Source organism: Silene latifolia, chromosome 5 (assembly GCF_048544455.1).
Source record: "Silene latifolia isolate original U9 population chromosome 5, ASM4854445v1, whole genome shotgun sequence".
In the NCBI taxonomy this organism is placed as follows: Eukaryota; Viridiplantae; Streptophyta; class Magnoliopsida; order Caryophyllales; family Caryophyllaceae; genus Silene; species Silene latifolia.
The window spans coordinates 27898489-27920743 of record NC_133530.1 but is presented as its reverse complement, the minus strand read 5'-3'; the positions used below and the strand labels follow the sequence as shown (position 1 = coordinate 27920743).

At 35.5% G+C, this 22255-nt stretch overlaps 2 protein-coding genes across 2 annotated transcripts; one reads left to right on the top strand and one right to left on the bottom strand.

Moving 5' to 3' along the window:
• The first annotated feature begins 2319 nt into the window (after window positions 1–2319).
• On the top strand, window positions 2320–4730 carry LOC141655128 (uncharacterized). The gene is made up of 4 exons (XM_074462222.1): window positions 2320–2374; window positions 3010–3569; window positions 3669–4009; window positions 4133–4730. The coding sequence occupies exons 1-4, from the start codon at window positions 2320–2322 to the stop codon at window positions 4728–4730; spliced, it is 1554 nt and encodes a 517-aa protein (XP_074318323.1).
• A 4802-nt stretch (window positions 4731–9532) lies between these two features.
• LOC141655127 (uncharacterized) lies at window positions 9533–11713 on the bottom strand. The gene is made up of 2 exons (XM_074462221.1): window positions 10433–11713; window positions 9533–10369 (listed from the first exon to the last, which is right to left on the bottom strand). The coding sequence occupies exons 1-2, from the start codon at window positions 11711–11713 to the stop codon at window positions 9533–9535; spliced, it is 2118 nt and encodes a 705-aa protein (XP_074318322.1).
• Window positions 11714–22255: the final 10542 nt, after the last annotated feature.

Genomic DNA, 22255 nt, shown 5'->3' with positions numbered 1-22255 from the left:
ATATTACGGGATATTATTTGCCAAAAGATAAAACTTGTGAAATATGGAATAGAAATATCCGGAACATTCCAGAACATTCCGACTCGGGATTTAACAGTTATCAGAAAATGGAGACGGTTTTTGACCCGGACTCCGAATGTACTCTAATTACTGCCAAAACGACCGTATCGGGACGTAGATGACAACCATGAGGTAGACATTAATATTTGAGCAATCACTTGACGATAATCTTACGAACTGTCACAAATCGTTCCGCGTATCAAACATGCGGCCCAATCATCACCGGGTGGTTTGCGGGAGGTGCAGAAATGAGGTATCTACACTTATTTATTTACTTTATTTTCTTTACTTTACATATACTAATCTTGCCCTGCAGTCCTAACCAAGGTAATTGAGCTAGTTAACCCCACAATAAACTCTAACCTGACCTAATTCAGCCTTGCGCAGAATTCACCCAAAACAAATTTGCCCTGTCCATATCCCGCGAGCTACATCCACATCAACTACCTGCTAAACCAAACGCTCACCATTCCTGAATGGATTATCACTTTTTGAAAACAATAACGGGGTCAGTTAATTGCATAACCAAAATAAGAACTCACAATAACACACAATCCCATCAACGTTAACCAATCAATCCTCCAAACTCCAAGAGTAACCAGTAACTGACTACACACCGAAGTGTGTAGCCCTGCCAGGTTCCTATCGCAACGGGAAACCCAAACCCCAGTGGGGGACCACAACCTTGTCCACCTAATCCCGGCTCATCGCAACGAGTGAACCCAGATCATTAATGTGTACATCCTCTTGTGACGGGAGCCACAAGGAGCGAACATGGAGTTGGAACCATCTCCCGAAAATGGTCTCACAACAATAACCAATCAGCAGTATAATTTCAATCACAATGACAACCATGCCAGCAAATCAATCAACATCACATCTTATAAACAATTATGCAATCAACTGAGTAGGGAAAATCCTACCTTTTCGCAATCCAAGCACAAACAAGTAACCGCAATAGCAATCCTCCATGAAACCATCACCTACAAATAATAATCACATGCATACAATTACTAACTACCCCTCAACTAACTGATCTAGTATGCCCAATTACCATTTCCCCTAATTTTCCCAAATTAGGGTTTACTTACCTATAAAAATAACAATAAATCAACAAGAATAAGACACTTACTGCTGCGATTGACACGGAATAAGATGTTAAAACTCAATATCTAACAACCTTCGCCTTGGAGATGATTAGAATAATTAGAGAGCCAGTGTACGTGGTTAATGTTTGAGAAAAGTGATTAAGAAATGATTAGAAACTGTTAACATGCCTTTATATAACTCTCTAATTATTTTAGTCAAAACCACGAAAAATAGACGTAACTGAACCGGGCACTCGGTCGAGTACCTAACATACTCGACCAAGTACGTCATACTCGACCGAGTACCAACAAGCTCGGTCGAGTGCTAACACTCTAGAAGCCAAACTCCAATCACCTGATGACCCACTCGGTCGAGTGTCCCCTACTCGAACAAGTTCTCTATACTCAGAAACCTGTGGCATTACATTACCACTGATATTTTTGAAAATCGAAGGATAACACGTAAAATTTGAAGAAATACAACGGTACCACGTAGAAAAACCCAACTAAAAATTGACATTAAAAATTATCATGTTGATTGAAATTTAACGATTTCTTTAATCTTTTCCTTTTTATAAAAGCTAAGTTTTTTGTTAGCTCCGCTATATTTATACTAAATAAATTTTAAATGATAAATTGCACTTGTTCTGGGAAGCATAGCACCAACAATCCAACACTAGTTGATACTATTCCTAGTACTCCTTATGATTGGGCTTCCGTGTCCAACAAAAAGAAGAAAAGTACCCCTTCGTTCCGTTTAATTGTTGTCCTTTGATTTTGACATAAAGATCAAGGAAAGAGGGGAAAGTCAATAACTAAATGATAAGTGGAACAAATTAAATGAGAATGATCAAATTACTCATCAAGCTCATTCTTAAAATAAAAAGGACAACAAATAACTGAGACACCCAAAATAGAAAAGGACAATAAATGACCAGGACGGAGGGAATATCAACTTACTTGGTTTGATGGCTATCAGTCTATCACGTATGTTTGAGAGTTTACCCAATGTGCACCAAAGGTAATGACTGGAGCACACGGGTTCTTTTCTTTTAAAAACATAAAAAAACGTATGTATACATAGCCACTTAACCGCGCTAGTGAGCAAAGACATAACAATCCCAGTATTTCTTCAATATTAGAGCATTGTTATTCATCTCTATCCAGCAAAATGGAGAAAAAGTCAACGAACTACAATGACGACGAACCAGTTACTGTGCCTTCAGGTATTTTACTCAATTGACAAATGCTTTATTATTAACTTTTTCTTAAAAGTTTTTTTTTTCCAATCTAGAAGTTGTATAAAAAAAAAAAAAAGTTAATTGACTTATATTAACTTTTACAAATTCTTCTCAAGAATGTGCAATTTTATCGTTACCAAATCTATGGCCAAACTATTGTTAGCTCGGCCTAACTAATTGGCAGCCAACGGCAACACGGCTCAGGCGTGTTGAACCATCAGGCTGGCACGCAGGTCGTGATCCCCCTTCAAAAAATTAAGTACAACGCGATACCGATGGCCCAACGGATGGGGGCTGAGCCGAACCATTTACTTTTCTCTCCATTTTCTTTCATTTCCTCTAATACAACAATATTAAATCATTATTAATCCTCCAACTCATCAAACAATCAACCGTTTGATCGTTTTAAAACAAAATCTTGAACGTTAATGAGAAATGGAAGGAAATAGAGAGAGGCATAAATGAATCCCTTGATTATTTTGGTGTCATGAGGATTGAATCTGAGGCTCTTGACTTTATTCACACTATATAAATTATAAACCAACTAAACTCCTTTTGCAACATTTAATTGTTTTCCTTGTTCTTATTTAACAATTTTGACCAACTCAAAATATGTATAGCGGCACCAACATCGGATTACCCCGGATTTGGAAAAATAGGCCTAAATTTATACAATAAGGCAGATGCGCCACTGGAGAAAACCGACTACAGGTTGGTAGTGGAGCTGTTGGGGTCGGATACAGGGGACCAAAGAGATGGAGTTGATATAGTCGCGGTATTGGATGTGAGTTATTGTATGGGCGGGAAAAAGTTGGAGAAGCTGAAAACATCTATGAAGTTCTTGCTTAAGAAACTGGACCCGATTGATCGTTTGTCGATTGTCACATTCTCATCGGATGCTACGAGGTTGTGTCCATTGACTGGGATGAATAAAAATGGGCAAGACAAAATTGAGAAGCTAATCAATCAGTTAGATGTTGATGGTTACACAAATATCTCAGCAGGTCTACAAACAGCCTTAAGTGTATTGGCCCAACGTAGACAACGTGACGGCCGCATAACAGGTATCATGCTTGTGTCCCATGGCAAACTAACTGCGGGATGTGTTCATCCTTCTACAGTTGACGTCTCAAGTGTCCCTGTTTACACTTTCGGTCTCGGTAATGATCATGATAGCCAGGTGTGTATTGTCTGATAAGCATTGCACCTGTTCCATTCTTATTGCATATTTTTTTACAAACACATACATGACGGAGTTGTTTTATTTATTCCTATAAAGCTGCTTCAAGAGATAGCAAGCAAAAGCAACAAGGGATCTTATTCCATTGTGGATGTGGAAGGATCAAACTCGGCGAGTTTGAATATAGCATTTTCAACGTGTCTGGCGGGGCTCCTTAGCGTGGTTGTACAAGATTTGGAGCTGACCCTCAAACAAAAGGAATCAGAACTCCAGGAAGTGCGCGCAGGGAATTATGATCAGTCCTGTGCTGCTGAATCTGTAAAAATTTCATTTGGCCTTCTCTACAACCGTGAGAAACGCACGACCACAGTGTTTCTTAGTCTTCCCGCTGTCCAAGATCAAATGTCAGTTGATATCCTTATAGTCTCCTACACCTACAGGTACCTTTTACTCCTATTTTTCCTATAAACAGTTAGACTAACTGAGACTTTTTTCGTGTGGTTGGAAAAAGATTACACAGACACTTGCTTTAAAATGCCTGAGAGAAGTGCCATTGCGTGCAGGCCAATTGTTGGTGGGCGTTTGTATAAATCCCCGCCTATAAAGGTTAAAGTGGCTCGCACGAGTTCACCAATGACAGTAGATCCAGTCCAGGTGTGCAATGAGATTGTGCGTGGAGATATTGCTGCTGCAATGCGAACAGCCGGAGAACAGGCTGATGCCAACGACTTCGATGGAGCTAAGAAGACTCTTCATAACGCGGAAAAATCACTAGACAAGCTTAACCCTGAGGCAGATGAATTAATCAAGGCATTGAAATATGAGGTGCGAGAGTTCTTGAGGTTTCTCAAGGACCGTGAGACTTATCACAGAGAAGGTCGGGTGTTCCCTCTTTCCTCTAAACTGGCTCATAACCTGCAACGGTTTGCAGCAAGAGGGGACTCAACCGAACTACTTGAACTTGACGTACCTGTGGTCGTCCCGTTTGACAACCAAAACATTAACATCAAAGTGCCCTCGGCTTACGAAGATAAGGAAGCCGCTAATAATAATAATAATGCCATTGTTGCGCAGCTTGATACTCTGAACCAACATCTTAGCCAAGTCGTGATTACTTTGAAAGCCATCCAGGACTCGATCGTTGCTCTTAAGTCCGTTTAAAAACCAATCCCAGCTCTTGTCTGCTTTCTTCTTTGGTCTCTTTGGGGTGGCGAGTGCTGACTCTCGAAATACCCAACAAACTCGTTGTTTGTGTATTGAAGGTTGTTTTCTGTCATAGACTCGTGGTCGTGATTACTTTGGAGCGATGGAGAAAGTAGAATCGAACTAGTAGAATTGGATCGTTGTAAGATTTTGTTTTCTATTACCGGATTATAATAAATAAACCAACTATTTCAATGATGCCACAAAATACTAACTTGTAACCTACTCCAAATGATGACATCCACCTTATGCTAAAAAAAAAAATAAGAGTTTCTTAAAATTTTCCTGCCTAAATGATTTGCTATAAATATGCTTCATTAAAAATTACTCCATCCGTCCTGGTCATTTGTTGTCGTTTTCCATACTCAATTTGGTCCACATGTCATTAGTAATTGGTTCTCTCTTCTTTTCTTGGTCTTTGTGTCAAAACCAAATGACAACAAATGACCAGAACGGAGTGAGTATATCCTATCTACAACTGAGACAACTATTTTATGCAATAGATAATTTTATTCCATTTAAAAGGGTAATATTTTTTCAATTTGTATGAACATATTGAAACGATTTTTTAAATTTTATTATATAAATGAAATTACACTAATTATAGGTACGATATGATAGAAATATTTCGTTATTATTATTATTATTATTATTATTATTATTATTATTATTATTATTATTATTATTATTATTATTATTATTATTATTATTATTATTTGAAACTAAACATGATGGCCACGAACATTTTTTTAGCAAATACGTCCTGATTAATTCTATTATTTTGTCTTTTGAAACAAACGTATTACAAGTTGAGAGTATTCATAAATTGTTTTTTGTTTTTTACTTCTAAAAGGAAAAACTTACGAATAATATACGTTTTCTTACCGTCTAACTTAATATATATCTCTGTTGTATACTATGTGAACATTTAAACTTTGGTTAATTTTTAAATTTAACATATACATAAATATATTTATTATAACACATGTTCTTTCATTTTTCAGCTTTTCATAAACACTCCTACTTAAGCTACTCGGCTAACTCTGGTTTTTGAAGAAGCCCTTCATTTGAAAAGAAAAACCAACACCCGATTTATGATGTGAAATATTTTTTTATTCTTTATCTGATTGTATTTGCAATATCATTCCTTCACGTTTATATTATGCCTTTAGTGAACATAATGATACAATAAAAATATTTTTTAAAATAAAGTTAATCTTATGTTGAGTATAAGTGTTGAACCTCCTATTTTCTACCTCTGAATAATATATTTGTTAATTAAATTTCAAATGGAGTTATTATAGTGGTAAAAATTTTAAATTCTCTAATATCTTTATCTAAAAGTAATTTTTATGATTAAATTTCAAATTGAGTTACTACAATGATAAAATCATTAAATTCTCAAATATCTCTATCTAAAAAATCGCGCATTTGTGCGGGATCTATACTAATAAATTACTAACTATTGTCATAAATAAAATCTTACTGGCTAACTCGGCTCGTGCATTCCAAGTAGTAGAATCACAAGTAATTTGGATTGTTATTTAGATAATCCTAAATCTATTGGAAATAATAGTTTGGATTTGATTTCGCGGGAAGTTTATAAAGAGAAAATACTCTTAATTGGAGATGGTTAAGGTATAATTATGTTGTAAGAGATCCAACATTTTCCCCCACCCAAACTAGGGGTGTGTTTGGATAGCAAAAGTGGACAGAAAGGGAGGAGAGGGGGAAGGAGGGAAGGGAAAGGGAGAGAAGGGAAGGGGAGGGGGGGGATGGAGTATGGTTGTTTGGATACAATTTTCCTCCAAATCTTGTCTATTGTGGAGAGATTTTGATTAGGCTTGGAGGGGGGAAATTGGATCCCTCCAAATCTCTCCACCCTCATTTGTTATCCAAACAAGGGATTTTAAATCCCTACTCTCCCTCCCTTTCTTTTCCCTCCATATCACCCAATCCAAACACACCCTAAGGCCTTATTTGGTTGCCATACGGGAGTTAATTTTCCATGATTTTACAAAACACGTGAATTGATCAATTCACGCGAATTGCCCAAAACTTGTTTGGTTGGCATCCGGGAGTTGGATTCATGCGGGAGTTTCCAATTACCTAGGGGGGCTAGGAAATCAAACTCCTCCATAATGGAGGAATTGGGAACTCCTGGGAAAATGCAATTCACGTGATTTTAGGCAAACAAACAACTTCCATTTTATCAATTCACGTAAATTTCCAATTCACCCACTTTTAATAAGGCAATCAAACGACACCATAATATATATATAATTATGATACATATTGCTTTTGCGTAATTGTAGGTTAAAAGTAATTTGCAACACTTAAAAATGTTCGTCTCGGTTATTAATGTTCATTTTTGGCGTGCTGCACCACTACTTTCGGGTCTGTTCCTGCAATTAAGGCAAACCAAACCAAAGTAGCCTATTCGGGGCATTTTGCAATACAAAACTACGAGAATGACATAGAATTACGTGCATAAGAGGCCAAAAATGACTATATGAAATGCACATATCAAATCTCCCCAAACCGAACCTTTACTCGTCCTCGAGTAAATTAAATGCAAACTAATGGAACGGAAAAGAAAACTCTGAGCTAGTTATAACTTCTCCACTTAATACCAATTTAATGCAAACAAAACTGACACTTATAGCCACAACAGACAAGTGCAAACGAATTGTATGATGTCTATAAATAAGCTGAACTGTCGACCTTGCAAGACCTTTAAAAATGGACTCTCACGGGTCACTCTTCTCTCGTGAAGCAAAGGGTAAGCATATGAGTGTAAGAGAGAATAAAAGTAGAATCTCACCTAGACTACGACCCACATAAACATGCTTGCAACAAAAATGATAGACAATTCTAAACGCCATACATACATTCCAACCAATCAATGTCTGTCACAGCCGAGGGCTTACAAAAATTACGGTAAAGTGAGGCAAAGGGTAAGAAAAGGCAAAATAATTATGGAATTGTGAGGCAATAGTCAAGCTAGCTACCTAACGGAACCATACTAAGCAAATTCGATTCTTACTCCATTAGAAAATTAAGCACGAGTGCCCTTCATTTGGCACAAAAACTCACTCATCCAAACAACAACTCCTCAAAAGGTAAAAATAATGTCTAGGAGCGAAAACCGTCACAAACAAACCCTTTTTTCTTTTCACACGGTTTCCTTCTTTCTTTTTCATCTTTCACGTTTTTTTTTTCTTTTCTCATTTTCCTGCTCACATTCTTTTTTTTTTCATTTTTCAACTCTTTTTTCCTCTTTTCATCCAACCTCCTTCCTCCTCTTTTCTACCAGCTCCGGGAAATACAACATAAACCAAACTCGTATCAAAATACCGAATATATACCGCAATAACACACTAAACTAGCTTGACATGCAGGCTTAATTTGGGGTATAGTTAAGGGTCAAAAAGGCTAAGTTTGGCTAAAAGTGGAGCTAAATGGATAAAAATGAAAGAAAAGGAAAATTGTGAGCATCTCCCTGCATGTGACACCAGCCACTAACCCGAATGTACATAGGCAAGAAAAAATTGAATTTCATAGAAGTGTAAATTGATCAACATGTTATGCAAGGAGTATACTACTCTCAATTCCTACATGAACTGGTCACAAATGACATCAGTTATATGACTCTAACACTTAGAAATTTTAAGTAGGTTGCCAAATTTATCAGGTCAAGTCTATATGTTCAGCTGTATTTTCAACATTAACTCGTAGATTATGCACATGACAAAGCTAATAAGATGACAGTTTGATGCAGGGCCTAAGTAAAATGACAAATTATAGTGAAATATCATCATGAAAATTATTCTCATGCAAGGAGGGTGGAGGGGTGGAAGGCACGAGTTGAGACGTCACAAGAGGATTATAGATGATTATTATGGTTGCAAATCAATGGAGATTGAAGATGATGAGCTGAAGACGAAATTAATGATCTGCACAAGTAATTTTCTGTTCTTCATCGTCAATTTTGCATCTGAATTTGCTAGGATTGTATTCGATCCCGGTGGATTCCATGGTTTTAAGAATCAGGACGATTCTTTTGAAGAAAAGGAGTATGATACAAAATAAAGTTGATAGTGCACGTTTCTTGCTACAAAAACGAGATCTCAATTATCTAGTGTTATTTTATTATGCAATTAGTTGTTATTTCCTTCCTTAATTTATGTTATCTTATTTAGCAAATAATATCTTTAGAAGATAGTTTGTGTGACCTGAAAGACAGCTTTTTCGAGTTCTATAAAGACTGAATTGCTGCCAATGTATTAGTCACATTATTGAATATTGAATAAGAAAAGAAACAGAATTGTTGTTGCAATTGTGCTATTCGGATCGACGCGTTTCGTTCCAACCCTAGTTCTTGTTTGACGCGTTTTCAAACATTAACTCGATCAACTAGCAATAGGTCTTGCGAAATTGATCACCATTGAACGATCTATAGGTCTAGATCAGTCAAATATCCCTTTTTCATTATTGTTCGTTATTCTTTAAACCATTATTGTTCGTTATTCTTTAAACCGCTTCCGCGCAATTTTCGTATCAGTCTCGCTCGCCAGTATCGGTTTAAATGAATGGACCAATAAAATGCCATTTTTACATGTTAGTCCAGTCCAAATGTAACGAAAGTCTAAAGAGTGGATTACATGTCTTAATACGCTAACTAGCTTTAGCTAAAATAGTCTGATTGTGTAGAACTGGAACAACTTTTTTTTTTTTTTGGCAGCCGTAAATAAAGGTTCCTAACAATCGCGCATAGCCCGTTTTGCCAGACTATGCGCTATCTTGTTCAGGTTCCTGCGCACAAAGCTAAAACATAAACAATGAAAGGAAGTTGAAATAGACGCGATCTCCTCCATAATGCCTTTAATATGATGGTGCTTATGAGCCACTCCTCCCCATTGTTGAAGCATACTAAGACAGTCCGATGAAACTTCCAGATGCAAAAAACCTTGAGCCTTCGCCCATTCCAACACCTTAAGAACGCCAATAGCCTCCGCTTGGAGTGGTGATTCCGCCCTCCCTTTCAACATACCTTCGAAAAGTGGCTTCCCTTCCGCTCCAAGTACAGCCCAACCAAAAGCAGCGATCCCCGTTTCATCCCAACTTGCATCAACCATTATTCTCCATCTATTACAAGAACCAAAAGGGCCAATGATGAAATGGGGTAGGCCATTTTTAAGACAATTCGACTGATTCTCCAGTTCCTCTGACTCGTTTGTTATAGAAACCCCGTCCCCGTCCCCATCATTCGTATTTTTTATTTCCAAGGTCTTGATGACCAGTGAAGCCAGAGTTCCCAGCTGCTTGAAAAAGAATTTTGGTACAAAAGTTTCACCTCTAAAAACAGAGTTGTTTCGCAGAAGCCAAATACTATTCAGAGTAGCCAAGAAGTGTATAAGTCCATAGCAGTTCTCCTTTTGGCCCTTAAGGTAAGTAATCCAACTGATAATCCACTCACCTAAATCCAAGGAGTTATTCTGATTCGTTCTGATTCCCAGTACCGATCCAAACCAGATCCTTGACGATACATCACAATCCCTGAATAGGTGTTCCAATGTTTCAACCTCTCTCAACCCCTTACCACACAGAGTACAAAAAGGATCTCATCCCAGATTTCTCTTAATAAATTCACTCCCAACAGGTAGGGACCCAATGATAATCTTCCATAGCAAAATCTTCCACATTTGAGGTCCTGGTAGTTTCCAAAGAGTAGTTTTACAGAATCTTTTCTTTTTCAAGTTCAGTCTCTCCTTGTCCTTTAAAGTTCCATTATTGTTAAAGAACTCCTCAAAGATCACCCCATATCCACTTTTTACCGTATACCGTCCGTCATTTGAGAAAGGCCGGAAGACTTCATCATGGATCCTAGTGGAAATTATAGGTGTAGCCAAAATCTTATCCACACTTTCTTGTTTAAAAATTAACCGAACCATCCCCTCATTCCAGCCTCCCCCATTAAAACATAAATCCTTAATGCGCAAGTCTTTCATAAAGCCAAACCCCTCTTCCAGCAGTAGATCCACTGGCTCCGGCATACCCCCATCAACCCACCGTGCACTCCAAACATTGAGGTTAGAGTCAATACCAGGTTTCCAAGCAATGTTTTGCAAGACAAAGTCTAAGCCATGTAAGATACTTCGTACCCCCCAGGACTTATTACCCTTATGTCTAATCGGCATTCCTTGCACATAACTTTCCCGACCAAAAATCCTTTCCCGAAAGACACGACAAAAAAGCGACTTGTCCTCATTATTGACTAACCGCCAAGCATGCTTAGCTAGTAAAGCACGGTTCAAACACTCAATATTACGAATACCCAAGCCACCCTCCCTCTTAGGCAAATTACTGAACAGCCTACTACACCAATGAAGAGACCTCCCTGCCCTGAAGCCCGCCCACCAAAAATGTGACAACAAGGAGTTAATCTTTTTTGTCACACTTACCGGTATTTTGAATACCGATAGAAAGAAAATAGATAAATTTGATAGGACAGACAGGATCAGGGTTAGCCTCCCAGCCGGTGAAAGGAAAAGACCATTCCAAGATGAAATTCTCAGCAACACATTCTCCACAAGACCCTTAAAGATATCCTTTTTTGATTCTTGAAAATCAGTTGGAAGACCCAAGTATTTTCCGAAACCTTTATTCTTCTTAATTCGGAAAACTTTTAGACACAAACGAACTTGTCTTAGCATGGTATTCGGACTAAAGATAAGACCTGACTTATCATCATTAATCACCTGTCCCGAAGCCGTGCAGTAATTTTTTAAAACGCGTCTTAGATTTGTAGATGACCTCCCCTTATCCTCCATAAAAAAGAGCGAGTCATCCGCAAAAAAAAGATGTGTCAAAGGAGTAACCCCTCTACAAATTCTTAACCCCTGGAACAACTTGAACATTCCTTTATTTCCATTTATCATTTCAGTCCAACTCCAATTACTTGCTTTGTTAAGGAAAATAATGTATATGTCACACACCCTAAACATTGCTCAATGTGTGGACATCAACGATGAGTTTGTTGTTGTATCCGACATACAAGCCATTACAGATTTACAGACTTGAAGTAGACACGGTTGAAGAGTTGGAGTAGACACGGTAAATGAGCTAGTAATTTAGTTTTTGGCGTAAAGAGATCTGTAAGGGCGATTTTGATATTCACGGAATTTGAACACAGATCATCAACACCAACTCTCATGAGTCATGTGTTCGGATTCAAGCATGTGTTCAAATATTACAACTTTGACATTTCGGATGAGCATGTGTTCAAATATTACAACTTTGACATTTCGATTAAGCCTTATTTTGAAATGGACTATGGTCTTGTGTATAACATTTGTTACTTTTACGTAGTTAAAAGACGTGCTCCGTATCTATTCTAGATATCAATTTTTACCATTACCACGTCCAAAGTCAACTATTCACGTTTTTCTATATGGCGAAAAAGGTTTTACTATTTTGATGAGAACACGACATTTCTAACCCTACACAGATTTAAATAAAAATAAATTTGACATCTTCATTTTGAAAAATATTTTCAAAATTGATCCTGATTCATAATTTCAATTTTTTTTTTAACCTTACAAAAAGGAAATCCAACTTTCGCATTAGAATTGGCATAACTAGACAGGCCTGGTAAATGTTTGCGTGAAAGCCCCAACAGTATAGACTTGGCAAACGGGTCAATCGGCCGGCACGGTTTAGGCTAAATTATTTCGAGTCATTTCCAATTCAGATCATTCTCAGGCATGTTATTAATTTATCCCCTATATACTAGAATAGGAAAAACTCAAAGTTTTCCCGCCTAAAATATTTCCCCTATCAATACTATATATTAAATCCAGAAATCAGGGGACTTCACTGTAATTAAAGAAAGTTATACAAATTAATTATACTATATAGTTTTAAATCAATAGCTCCGTGTGATGGACCCGATTAAGGGATCTCAATGCAAAGATTATATAGTTTGGGTTAAAATTAAATTATATAGAAGTTTGGTAATTATCCTAAACATGGTCAATTTCCTTAAAATAAAATAATTAATTAAAATGGTCAATTTCCTTAAAATAAAATAATTAATTAAGATGGTCAATTTCAAGGAGACTAAAACAAAAAAGATGCCTAGTAATTTTCTTAAATATTTATAGAAGACTAGAAGATGGTCAATTTCCTTAAAATAAAATAATTAATTACTATAAACATGCACACTTATGGTATTAATTATTAGGGTTATTTCATATAACAATAATCCATCCTATTCGTGGTTTGAAATAATCATTTCATCCTATCAATAATCCCAATTAAATCCAACCTAAGCAACATACCTTCTAATAACAAACCAACTGATATTTTTTGAAGTTTATGTTGGAATATTTGATAGTTTTTGGACAACCTGGCTGGCATATGTGAAGTTTATGTGTAATATTTTCAAGTGATGAATCAAGAACTTGGTTTATTTGATACACATAAACATCACAAAATATCAGCTGGTTCGTTATTAGAAGGTATGGTGTTTAGGTTGGATTATTGAGATTATTGATAAGATGAAATGATTATTGCACACCACCAATAGGATGGATTATTGTTATAAAATAACCCTAATTATTATCATCATAAAATTATATATTAAATTTAAAATCTATGCAATTTTATTAAACTTTATAGTTTATTAGATGTATAGAGATGTTAATTATTTAACATAAAAAATATAATAAGTAGGTTATAAATAATTCAAGTTAGATTCCATAATATATAATATTGTATAATTCTTTCGATTTGATTTAATGCATATATGTAATATATTTATATAAATATATAATACTCTTAAAATTGCATGCCTAAGTAGTAAAAGTAATTTTGCCAATAAAGAAAAGAATTGTAGTAACATTGGATATAGTTATATGATAGCAATCACTCATTTGAATAGTAAAAGTAACAATATTATCAACGAGATTAGTGAGAGTGGTAGAAACAACAACGGGAGTAATGAAATAATCAATATTAATGCGGCAATAGTGAAAGTAACAATAATTACGGCGGGAGCAGTGAAATTATCAATATTAATGCGGCATTAGTGACAGTAACAATAATTACGGCGGGAGTAGTGAAAGTAACAATGATTACGGGCAAATAGTGAAATGTTATTACTATTGTTTCATTAATAAGAGTAAAATATTAATAGCAGCACTACTACAGATACAGGCTATAACAACGGCTAAAAATCGTTGTTATATAAAATAGCGGACGTTGTTAAAGCGTCCGTTGTAAAAGGTTTTAACAACGGTTTGTTTTCTTAAGCAACCCATTGTTAAAACTATTAACAACGGTTTTAAGTATAAAAACCCGTTGTGGAAAGTGTGACTCAATTTTGGTGGGAAAGTTATAACAACGGTTAATTTACAAAGAACCGTCGTTATAACTAAAGACAACGGGTTGTTTCTACATAAGCGTTGTTGTTTGTTTTTACAAAATAAAAAAAAATTAAATTAAATATTACTAGATGCATGTATAATTACGGGGCCCGTTATAATTCCGATGCATGCATTATTACTGTCATCCCTCTACTGTGCATATGAATGGACAATATATGGAATGAGAAGGGTTTACATAAGATTTGAAGCAGGGAGATATGATGATTATGGCACAACTTCCTAAACATGCATATATTATATTAATTAAAAAACAACTCAAAGGACACATTACTTAGTATAAATACATACATTATCTCAACCACCATTCCATTATCTCACTATCTTCAAACCCTAACTGTTAAAACAATCCCCAACCCCTAATTAATCTTTCAAACAACTCCAAAGTTCATCAACAAAATGAACGATTACATCCTTAAAACTCTTACTATGACCGAGAACAACAACAGCTTCATCCGCCGGTTGCTCCACATCGAGGACAGTTTTAGGAGCTATCTTGTGGATGCTCAAGCCGCACTCAAGGACGCCAAAAGAAACGGCTTGACAGAGCAGCAGTTGTTGCAGCTATATGACGATATAGCAACTGCTAAACGAAACCTCCAAATAGCTAAGGAGGAGAGGAAGGATATCATAGAAGAGAATAAGACTCTCTATGAAAATATAAGAATTGCATTTTTAGAAATGTAATTCTTTTTTTAATTTATGTATATATATATATATATATATATGGGTTTTTCTAAAATGTGCCCTTAGGGCACATGATAATAAGCTAATTAGGGAAATATTGTTGAGAATATATCACTAATTATGGTAAATATGAGTTTCAACTCTAATTTAACATGATATATTCTCAACAATATTTCCCTAATTAGATTATTATCATGTGCCCTAAGGGCACATTTTAGAAAAACCTATATATATATATATATATATATATATATATATATATATATATAGATTTGGGATCCTGTGAGAACCATTAAGATAATGAGAACTGTGAGAACCACTTATAGCCCTTCGATCTATTGCTGAATGGATGACAAGATTAACTTACCTAAACTGAAAAATCTCGTACAACCAACCACCCCACCCCAAAACTATTCTAATAACCTCATTTTAAGAAAACGTACTCTCTCTCATCTTTTTATCTCTCTCAACGATTATCGTCGTCTCTCTCCTTCATTTACAACCATCAACCAACGTTGTCACCTGCATACGGCGACATGAATTGGCGGCAAGACGACCACTCCTGCCCAAGAAGAGTCATTCTTGCTGAATTGTTCCTAATTTAGGTAATTATTTCCCCCAAATTTTACATAATTCAAAGACATCGAACCCTAATTATTTTCCCCAAATTTAACCTAATTATAGAATGCTTTAATTTCAGGTGAAGGAACTTATTCATTCCAAGCCTTCAACAAATGCTCCATCCAAACTCATTATCTAATCTTGGTGTTAGAATATAGAAGAAATTCAATTCGGGTTCGAATTGACCGCCAAAGTTGATGATTAATCCAAGTGGGATCGAAGATGCTGGTTGGAATTTTTTGTTCCTGACAATCTGAGCAACTTGGTGTAAGTTTTACTAATTTCATTCTAGTTTTGTCTTCTACCATTTACCAATCTTCCTTCTGTTTGTATATCAAAAGTTGTCATTGTCTACACGCTCATTTCTTTTTTTGGCTGAAATTTAGATGAGATTTCTCAAGGCAGTACTAGCCACATTTAGCGTATTAACAATAGCTAAAGTTGATAACCAAAAGTACAAATAAATTATTGTTCTTGATCAGTTTTATGCTCGGAAATTGTTCAAGTTTTGATTACATGACTTTTATACAATTTATAATATTTCGAAAAACTCGATTATTAGCAAGTTATTTTTTTGCTTATTCAAATGTCGCTTAGCGTGTTTCCTGCATTGGAATCGATGTTTCGTCGTTAATTAAACTGGATTGTATCGATTTGTTGCTGAAATTGTCTATATATATCTTGAGTTTTACCATTGCAGATTTAGCATACATACGCGCTGTGTTTTGAGCTATTAAACTTGTCAATATGCTTATATTCGTTCGGGTTTAGAAGCTATAGGTTCAGAATTCTCATTACATTTCGTAACTATTTTGATCTTTCCCCTTTTGTAGCTTTAGTCTCACGTGTTTGTTCGCACGACTCACGAGTCTAGAGAGATTTGAGGACTAACTAAAAAAAACTAATACAAGTAGATCTTATCTAATAGGGGCGAACCTTAGTTTAGTTCAAGGATGTTTAGACTTTGTTGATTTTTTATGTTCATATGAATTTAGTATCTAAAATATTGTAACAAATAGTTTTGATTCAATGTTCTTATGTTAAATTGTAGTCGGGCATGAATGGTAAGGGTTTAGGCTTAAGTAACCTTATCAGTGCATAAAGTAGCCTTGTATATGCATGAAAAAGCGATATATGTGCATTAAACAACCTTGTACATGCATGAAATATTTAAAATATGCATTGTTTTGTCTTTTTTTTTTCTTTTTTGTATTTGATTTTTGATCCCCGGCCCAGTAATAATGGTAAGAGTTTAGGGTGTAATGGCCTTCTCACTGTATGAAGTAGCCTTCTAGATGGATGAAAAAGCGATAAATGTGCATTAAACAACCTTGTAAATGCATGAAATATGTAAAAATGTGCGCCGCTTTGTCTTTTTTCTCTTTAATCCCCTTTTGAATGACTTTTCCGAGAAAGGGTATCGTCCTAAATTTTAGGACACTATTCCCCTAATTTTAATCTCTTCCCCTAAAAAGGGTTCACTCTTCCCCTTTAGGATGTCTTTTGGTCTTGCTGTCGTTCAAATGATAATAAGGGAAAGAGTTTGGGGTGATTAGGCGGGTCCACGAAGCGGCCCGCCTAATCCAACCCGAAACCTTTTGCCGTCCAAAATTTTAGGACACTACTCCCCATCGTTTGTCCCAATAATAATGATTAGGGTTTGGGGTGCAATAGACTTATCAATGCATGAAGTAGCTTTGTAGATGCATGAAAAAGTAATATATGTGCATCAAAAAACCGTGTACATGCATGAAATAAGTGTTATATGGGCATGAAATAAGATTATTATGTGTATGAAATAAGGTTATATGTGTATGAAATAAGGTTATATGTGCATGAAATAAGGTTATATGTACATTAAAAAGTTCTTCAGTTGCATCAAATTACAAATTACTTTTGGTTAAGGACATTAATTTTAAGTTAAACCATTTCCAGTCCTAAAAGAATGGCAAGATTTTTGGGTGCAATTGTTTTATCAGTGCATGAGGTAGCCTTGTAAATGCATGAAAATGCAATGTATGTGCATTAAACAACCTTGAATAATGCCTCGCTAATAAATGAGTGGTTTTAGAGCTGCATAGGCAAGCCAATGCGTGTAAAATGAGTTATGAATTGTGATGCATGCTTAACTGTAAAAAAGCAGGCTGCAGTTAAAGTAAACTTCCGAACTGAGTGCCAGTAGCTCATCACAAAGAAATCCACATCTTTGCTAATTTAAGTTATTGAGCAACTCCACTCGATTAATTTTTCTAATCTTCTATTACTTGCTAGGAATTTGGACTTTTGTGCTAGATTAGATCTTTAAATTTGAAGCAAGTACATAATCACCCTTTATTCATGCATTTTTCTATATTAGGGATCAGAGATTTTCTTTTTTTCTGTATGTAGTATAAGAGGAATGCTTCTTAGGTAAATAATGCACTGGTGGTGCCGTGGTGGTCATGAAGGATGAAATATCTAAGACCATCAATATAATGTGTGTGTGTGTGTGTGTGTGTATCCTTTTGGTTTTCTTTGTTGGTGGTGTTAATTCTTTGAGTGAAACCTCTTTATGGCGATCCGCGATCATGATAATGAAAGTTGTAATGCTATATCAGTATATCTTGGGATTTTAGCAAGGAGCATTCCCACAGCAGCACTGGCTATTACAGTGGAGACAACAAGATATTGAATTTCAAGAGTCTACTAATGACCGGAGACAGCGGCATGTCTCTCGACTTCCTTGCAGTTTATTTCATAGTTTGTTCAATAAATGTTCAATGTTGTTTTAAATTTCGGTAGTGGCAGAAAGAAATGACTGTGGAGGATATTTTTTGTATTTACCGGCCTTTTTATGTAATTACAAGACATTTTAGTGTATCTATTACATCAGTTGTTATTCGCGACCTAATCATGGAAAGGTTTCAATACATTTTGATTGCATTGTGAGAGCCTCGCCAATGTATCAGTTAAGTAGCTTGTTTATAATTGTCTTTATAATAAATGTTTGTTTTCTTAACTCAAGTAGTTCATGCTGTGTTCCCTGAACTTTTGAAGCCTGAACTAAAAAATGTTTATATTCTTTAGCATTTACATAGTTTAGCTGTGCCATCTTCTGTACATGATTTCAGTATATGTGTATTTGTGTGACCGACTGTGACTGAAACCTAGAATTTAATTTTATGACAATGATTTTGACTCATTTCTTTTCAGGGGCTGGAATTGATCTTTCATCTCTATGCATTGTGGAGGGAAATACCTGTTGGGATTTATATACAAACTGCCTTGTGACCAGTTCTTATGGGAATTTGCTGGATGCCTTGGGTGCAAGTATCATGGTATTACTCGCTTATCTACTGATGCACATGATTCTGCCACCACCTGTCAGATTTTGGCATTGCATCTGCTTGCACTTTACCTGTTATATTCCGAGACAAAGTTTTTATTAATTTTGCAATGTTGTAGGAGTTTTGTATAAAAGGGTTAATGTTATAAAAGAGAATTTACTTTGTTCAATAAACATTTCAGTGTACTTATGCCAGTCATTTAGGTGACCATAATCATATGAATACGGCCTTTATTTCATACTCGTATTTGTTTAGCTTATTTTAAAGGCTATTAGCTCAATGGTAGAGCAATGTGCAAATTTGCACAAAGGTATGGGTTCGAGTCCCATATAGCCTACTAAATTGCAAAATCTCATGATAAGAACGTGTCATGATGTGAACAATACAATACAATTATGAATAAGGATGCAGGCCATGATCAAATTCAAGCGAGCAGCAACAATGCAAATGATAAGCCAATGTGATAGCTTGATTAGCTTCACAGTGATCAAAAAATTTTCTTGACTACAAAATAAAAAGTAAAAGAAAGAATGGCATTTCATAGCCAATATGGGAATCGAACCCATATTTTGTGCATTGCACAATGCTCTGCCATTTGAGCTAATTGGCTTTCGGAGTTGAACCCAAATGATGCGCTAATATTTTGTGCACTTTTCTCATCTTTATGCTAATGGTAGTACAATAGTATAGTTGATCACCTCATATACCTTAAACTGATCCTGGATGGTTTCATTTTGCCCTATCGAGACATCGAGTCCTGAACCTTTGCTCTCATAGCAGCATTAGCAATCACTTTTGGCCTTGTTATAAATTCCTGATATTGTGATTTCTCCTCGCCTAAGGACGACAATATGGCATGCAATTCTTCTTTCTCTGCCTGCAAGCCAGAGAGTACACCTGAAAGTCAATTCCTAATGATGTACAATTCACAATAACAAAAGTTACTAAAGAGAATAGGCCTCATGTACGCCTGAAAAAATTAAGAGCAATTCAACCACTTTGAATCACAAATATGCCACCGTCTGACATGAACCTTTCTACATAGACATATTTATGAATTAAACTCAGCTTGATATGTACACTGTGTTCAGAGTTTCACACTTTGCAAGCTACTAGGTCACTTAAGTTACTAAATTTAAACTAGTCATTGCTTTGTGCATGTATAAATAAGCTTAGGTATCCGACTCATCTGATTTATTCTCTTCACATTAAACGAGTATTATGCACGTAAAAATAAGTTTAGGTGCATAGAAATATTCAGTAGATGCACCAAAATAACCACTACATACACAAAAAATATTAATAACATTTACAAAGAAAGTGAGATTATGCATTTCCTAAATTCAGGTATGCTACATCTTAATGAAAAATTAAATAAACTTGCTAAAAATCTTGGTCAAAATCATATAAAGAAAAAAAAAAGAGGACAAAAAGTTACAAACAATGATACACAGAGAAATAAAAGACATATAAGGGTAGGATGGAAAAAGGTTCCGTAGACATAGAAATTGCTATCGAAGCTGTTGATGATAGTGGAAACAAAAGTCCAACATTATATGGATAGAAAAGGAATCTATCCTTTACTTGGCTAAGCACAAACCTTTACAACAGCCACTTTCGAAGAAGCTACAATCCCAATCCAACAAAAGCCTACTATACTACTATTTCAATCGAACTAATTTACTGATATTACAGTCAGAGTAATTCCGGATGGTACTGATTATGAACCGTAATTTACTTCTATTCCAGTCAAATTAATTCATTGTTGCGTCAATTTAGGTTAAAATCCAATCAATCATAGAAATTTTACATAAAATAATTGTTCTATTGTTATAACATAGAAATAATATCTTCAAATTACAAAATTGAATAAATTTAAACAGGAAACTTACCTTTGTGAATGGTGGTGAAGGAGGAGTGCGACGGTGCTCGATGACAATGAAGAAGGAGAAACGCGCTGGTCGGCGATGGAGAATCCGGTGATGTGCGGTGGTCGGCGACGGAGAATCTGGGGATATGCGATGTCCGGCGAAGGAGATGTTGGTGATGTGCGGTGATGGAATGAGGAGCCAGATAGGGAGAAGAGATAGAAATGTTTGGTTTGTAATGATAGAGACTGTATAATCCAACGGTCCTGATAGGTTCTCATGGTTCTCAATATATGAGTGGTCCTCACCGGATCTCGACCCTATATATATATATATATATATTAATGAATTATTAATTAAGTTTATCATGCATTCCTCTCTATCATCTTGCTTCTTCTTTGTTTTATTTTATTTAATTTGTTTTACGAGCTAATTAAGCGAATAATAACATAATAATGATCGATAAAAACCCATCATATATACATGCAAATGAAATAATTAAAAAAAAAAGAAAACAATGACGATGAAACCAACAGTGACGGCGAGATTTACCTGATAATTAGAGAAAGTAAGAGACGATGAAACCAACAGTGACGACGAGATGATAAAGCGACGATGAGAAAGAGAGAAAGAGACGATGAGAAAGTGTGTTTGCTGTGTTTGTGTTTGTGTTTGTCTGTGTTTGTGTTTGTGTTAGGTTATGTATGTGTTTTGTGGCTATAGCTGATCTGTGTTTGTGTGGTTTATAGTATGGAAAGTATTGACAACGGTTGTTAAACAACAACCGTTGTTAAATAAGTTTTAACAACGGTTGTAAAACAACAACCGTTGTTAAATAAGTTTTAACAACGGGTTTAAAAATACCCGTTGTGATTACTTTTCACTAACTTTGCGCCAATTTTGCGCCAAATTATTAACAACGGTTGTGCAAATTTGACCCGTTGTTAAAACTTAGGGTTAATTGATAAAGAGTACCAATATAATGACCATTTTTCATAATCAGTACCAACATAATCAATAATTAATAATCAATACCAATATAATAACTTTTTTCTACGATAGGTACCAAGTCGCCTGGAAATCTCATCTTAACCTACTCTAAAAAGTCCAAAAAGGCATCAATCAAGTACAAATCTCCACTCACCCACTTCCAAACTCCCTCTCTTAGATGAAAGCACCTTTAAAATAGAAAAAAAAAATTGAGTAAAAAGGCGATTTGGTACCTATCCTAGAAAAAAGTTAATATTTTGGTACTGATTACTAATTATTGGTTATGTTGGTATTGATTATGAAAAATATGACTAAAGTTGGTAGTGTTTATCAATTTACCCTAAAACTTATAACAACGGTTATATAACCATACCCGTTGTAATTAAGTTTAGTAAAAATCGCGCCATACATTCTACAACGTCTATTGTGATTTTCGTGCATAAACGTTGTTAAAGGGGCGTTGTAGTTGTCTGGATTTGTAGTAGTGCAGGAGTAGTGAATTTGTCTCAAAATTTATTTCATCGTAATTTTAGGATATGTTATAA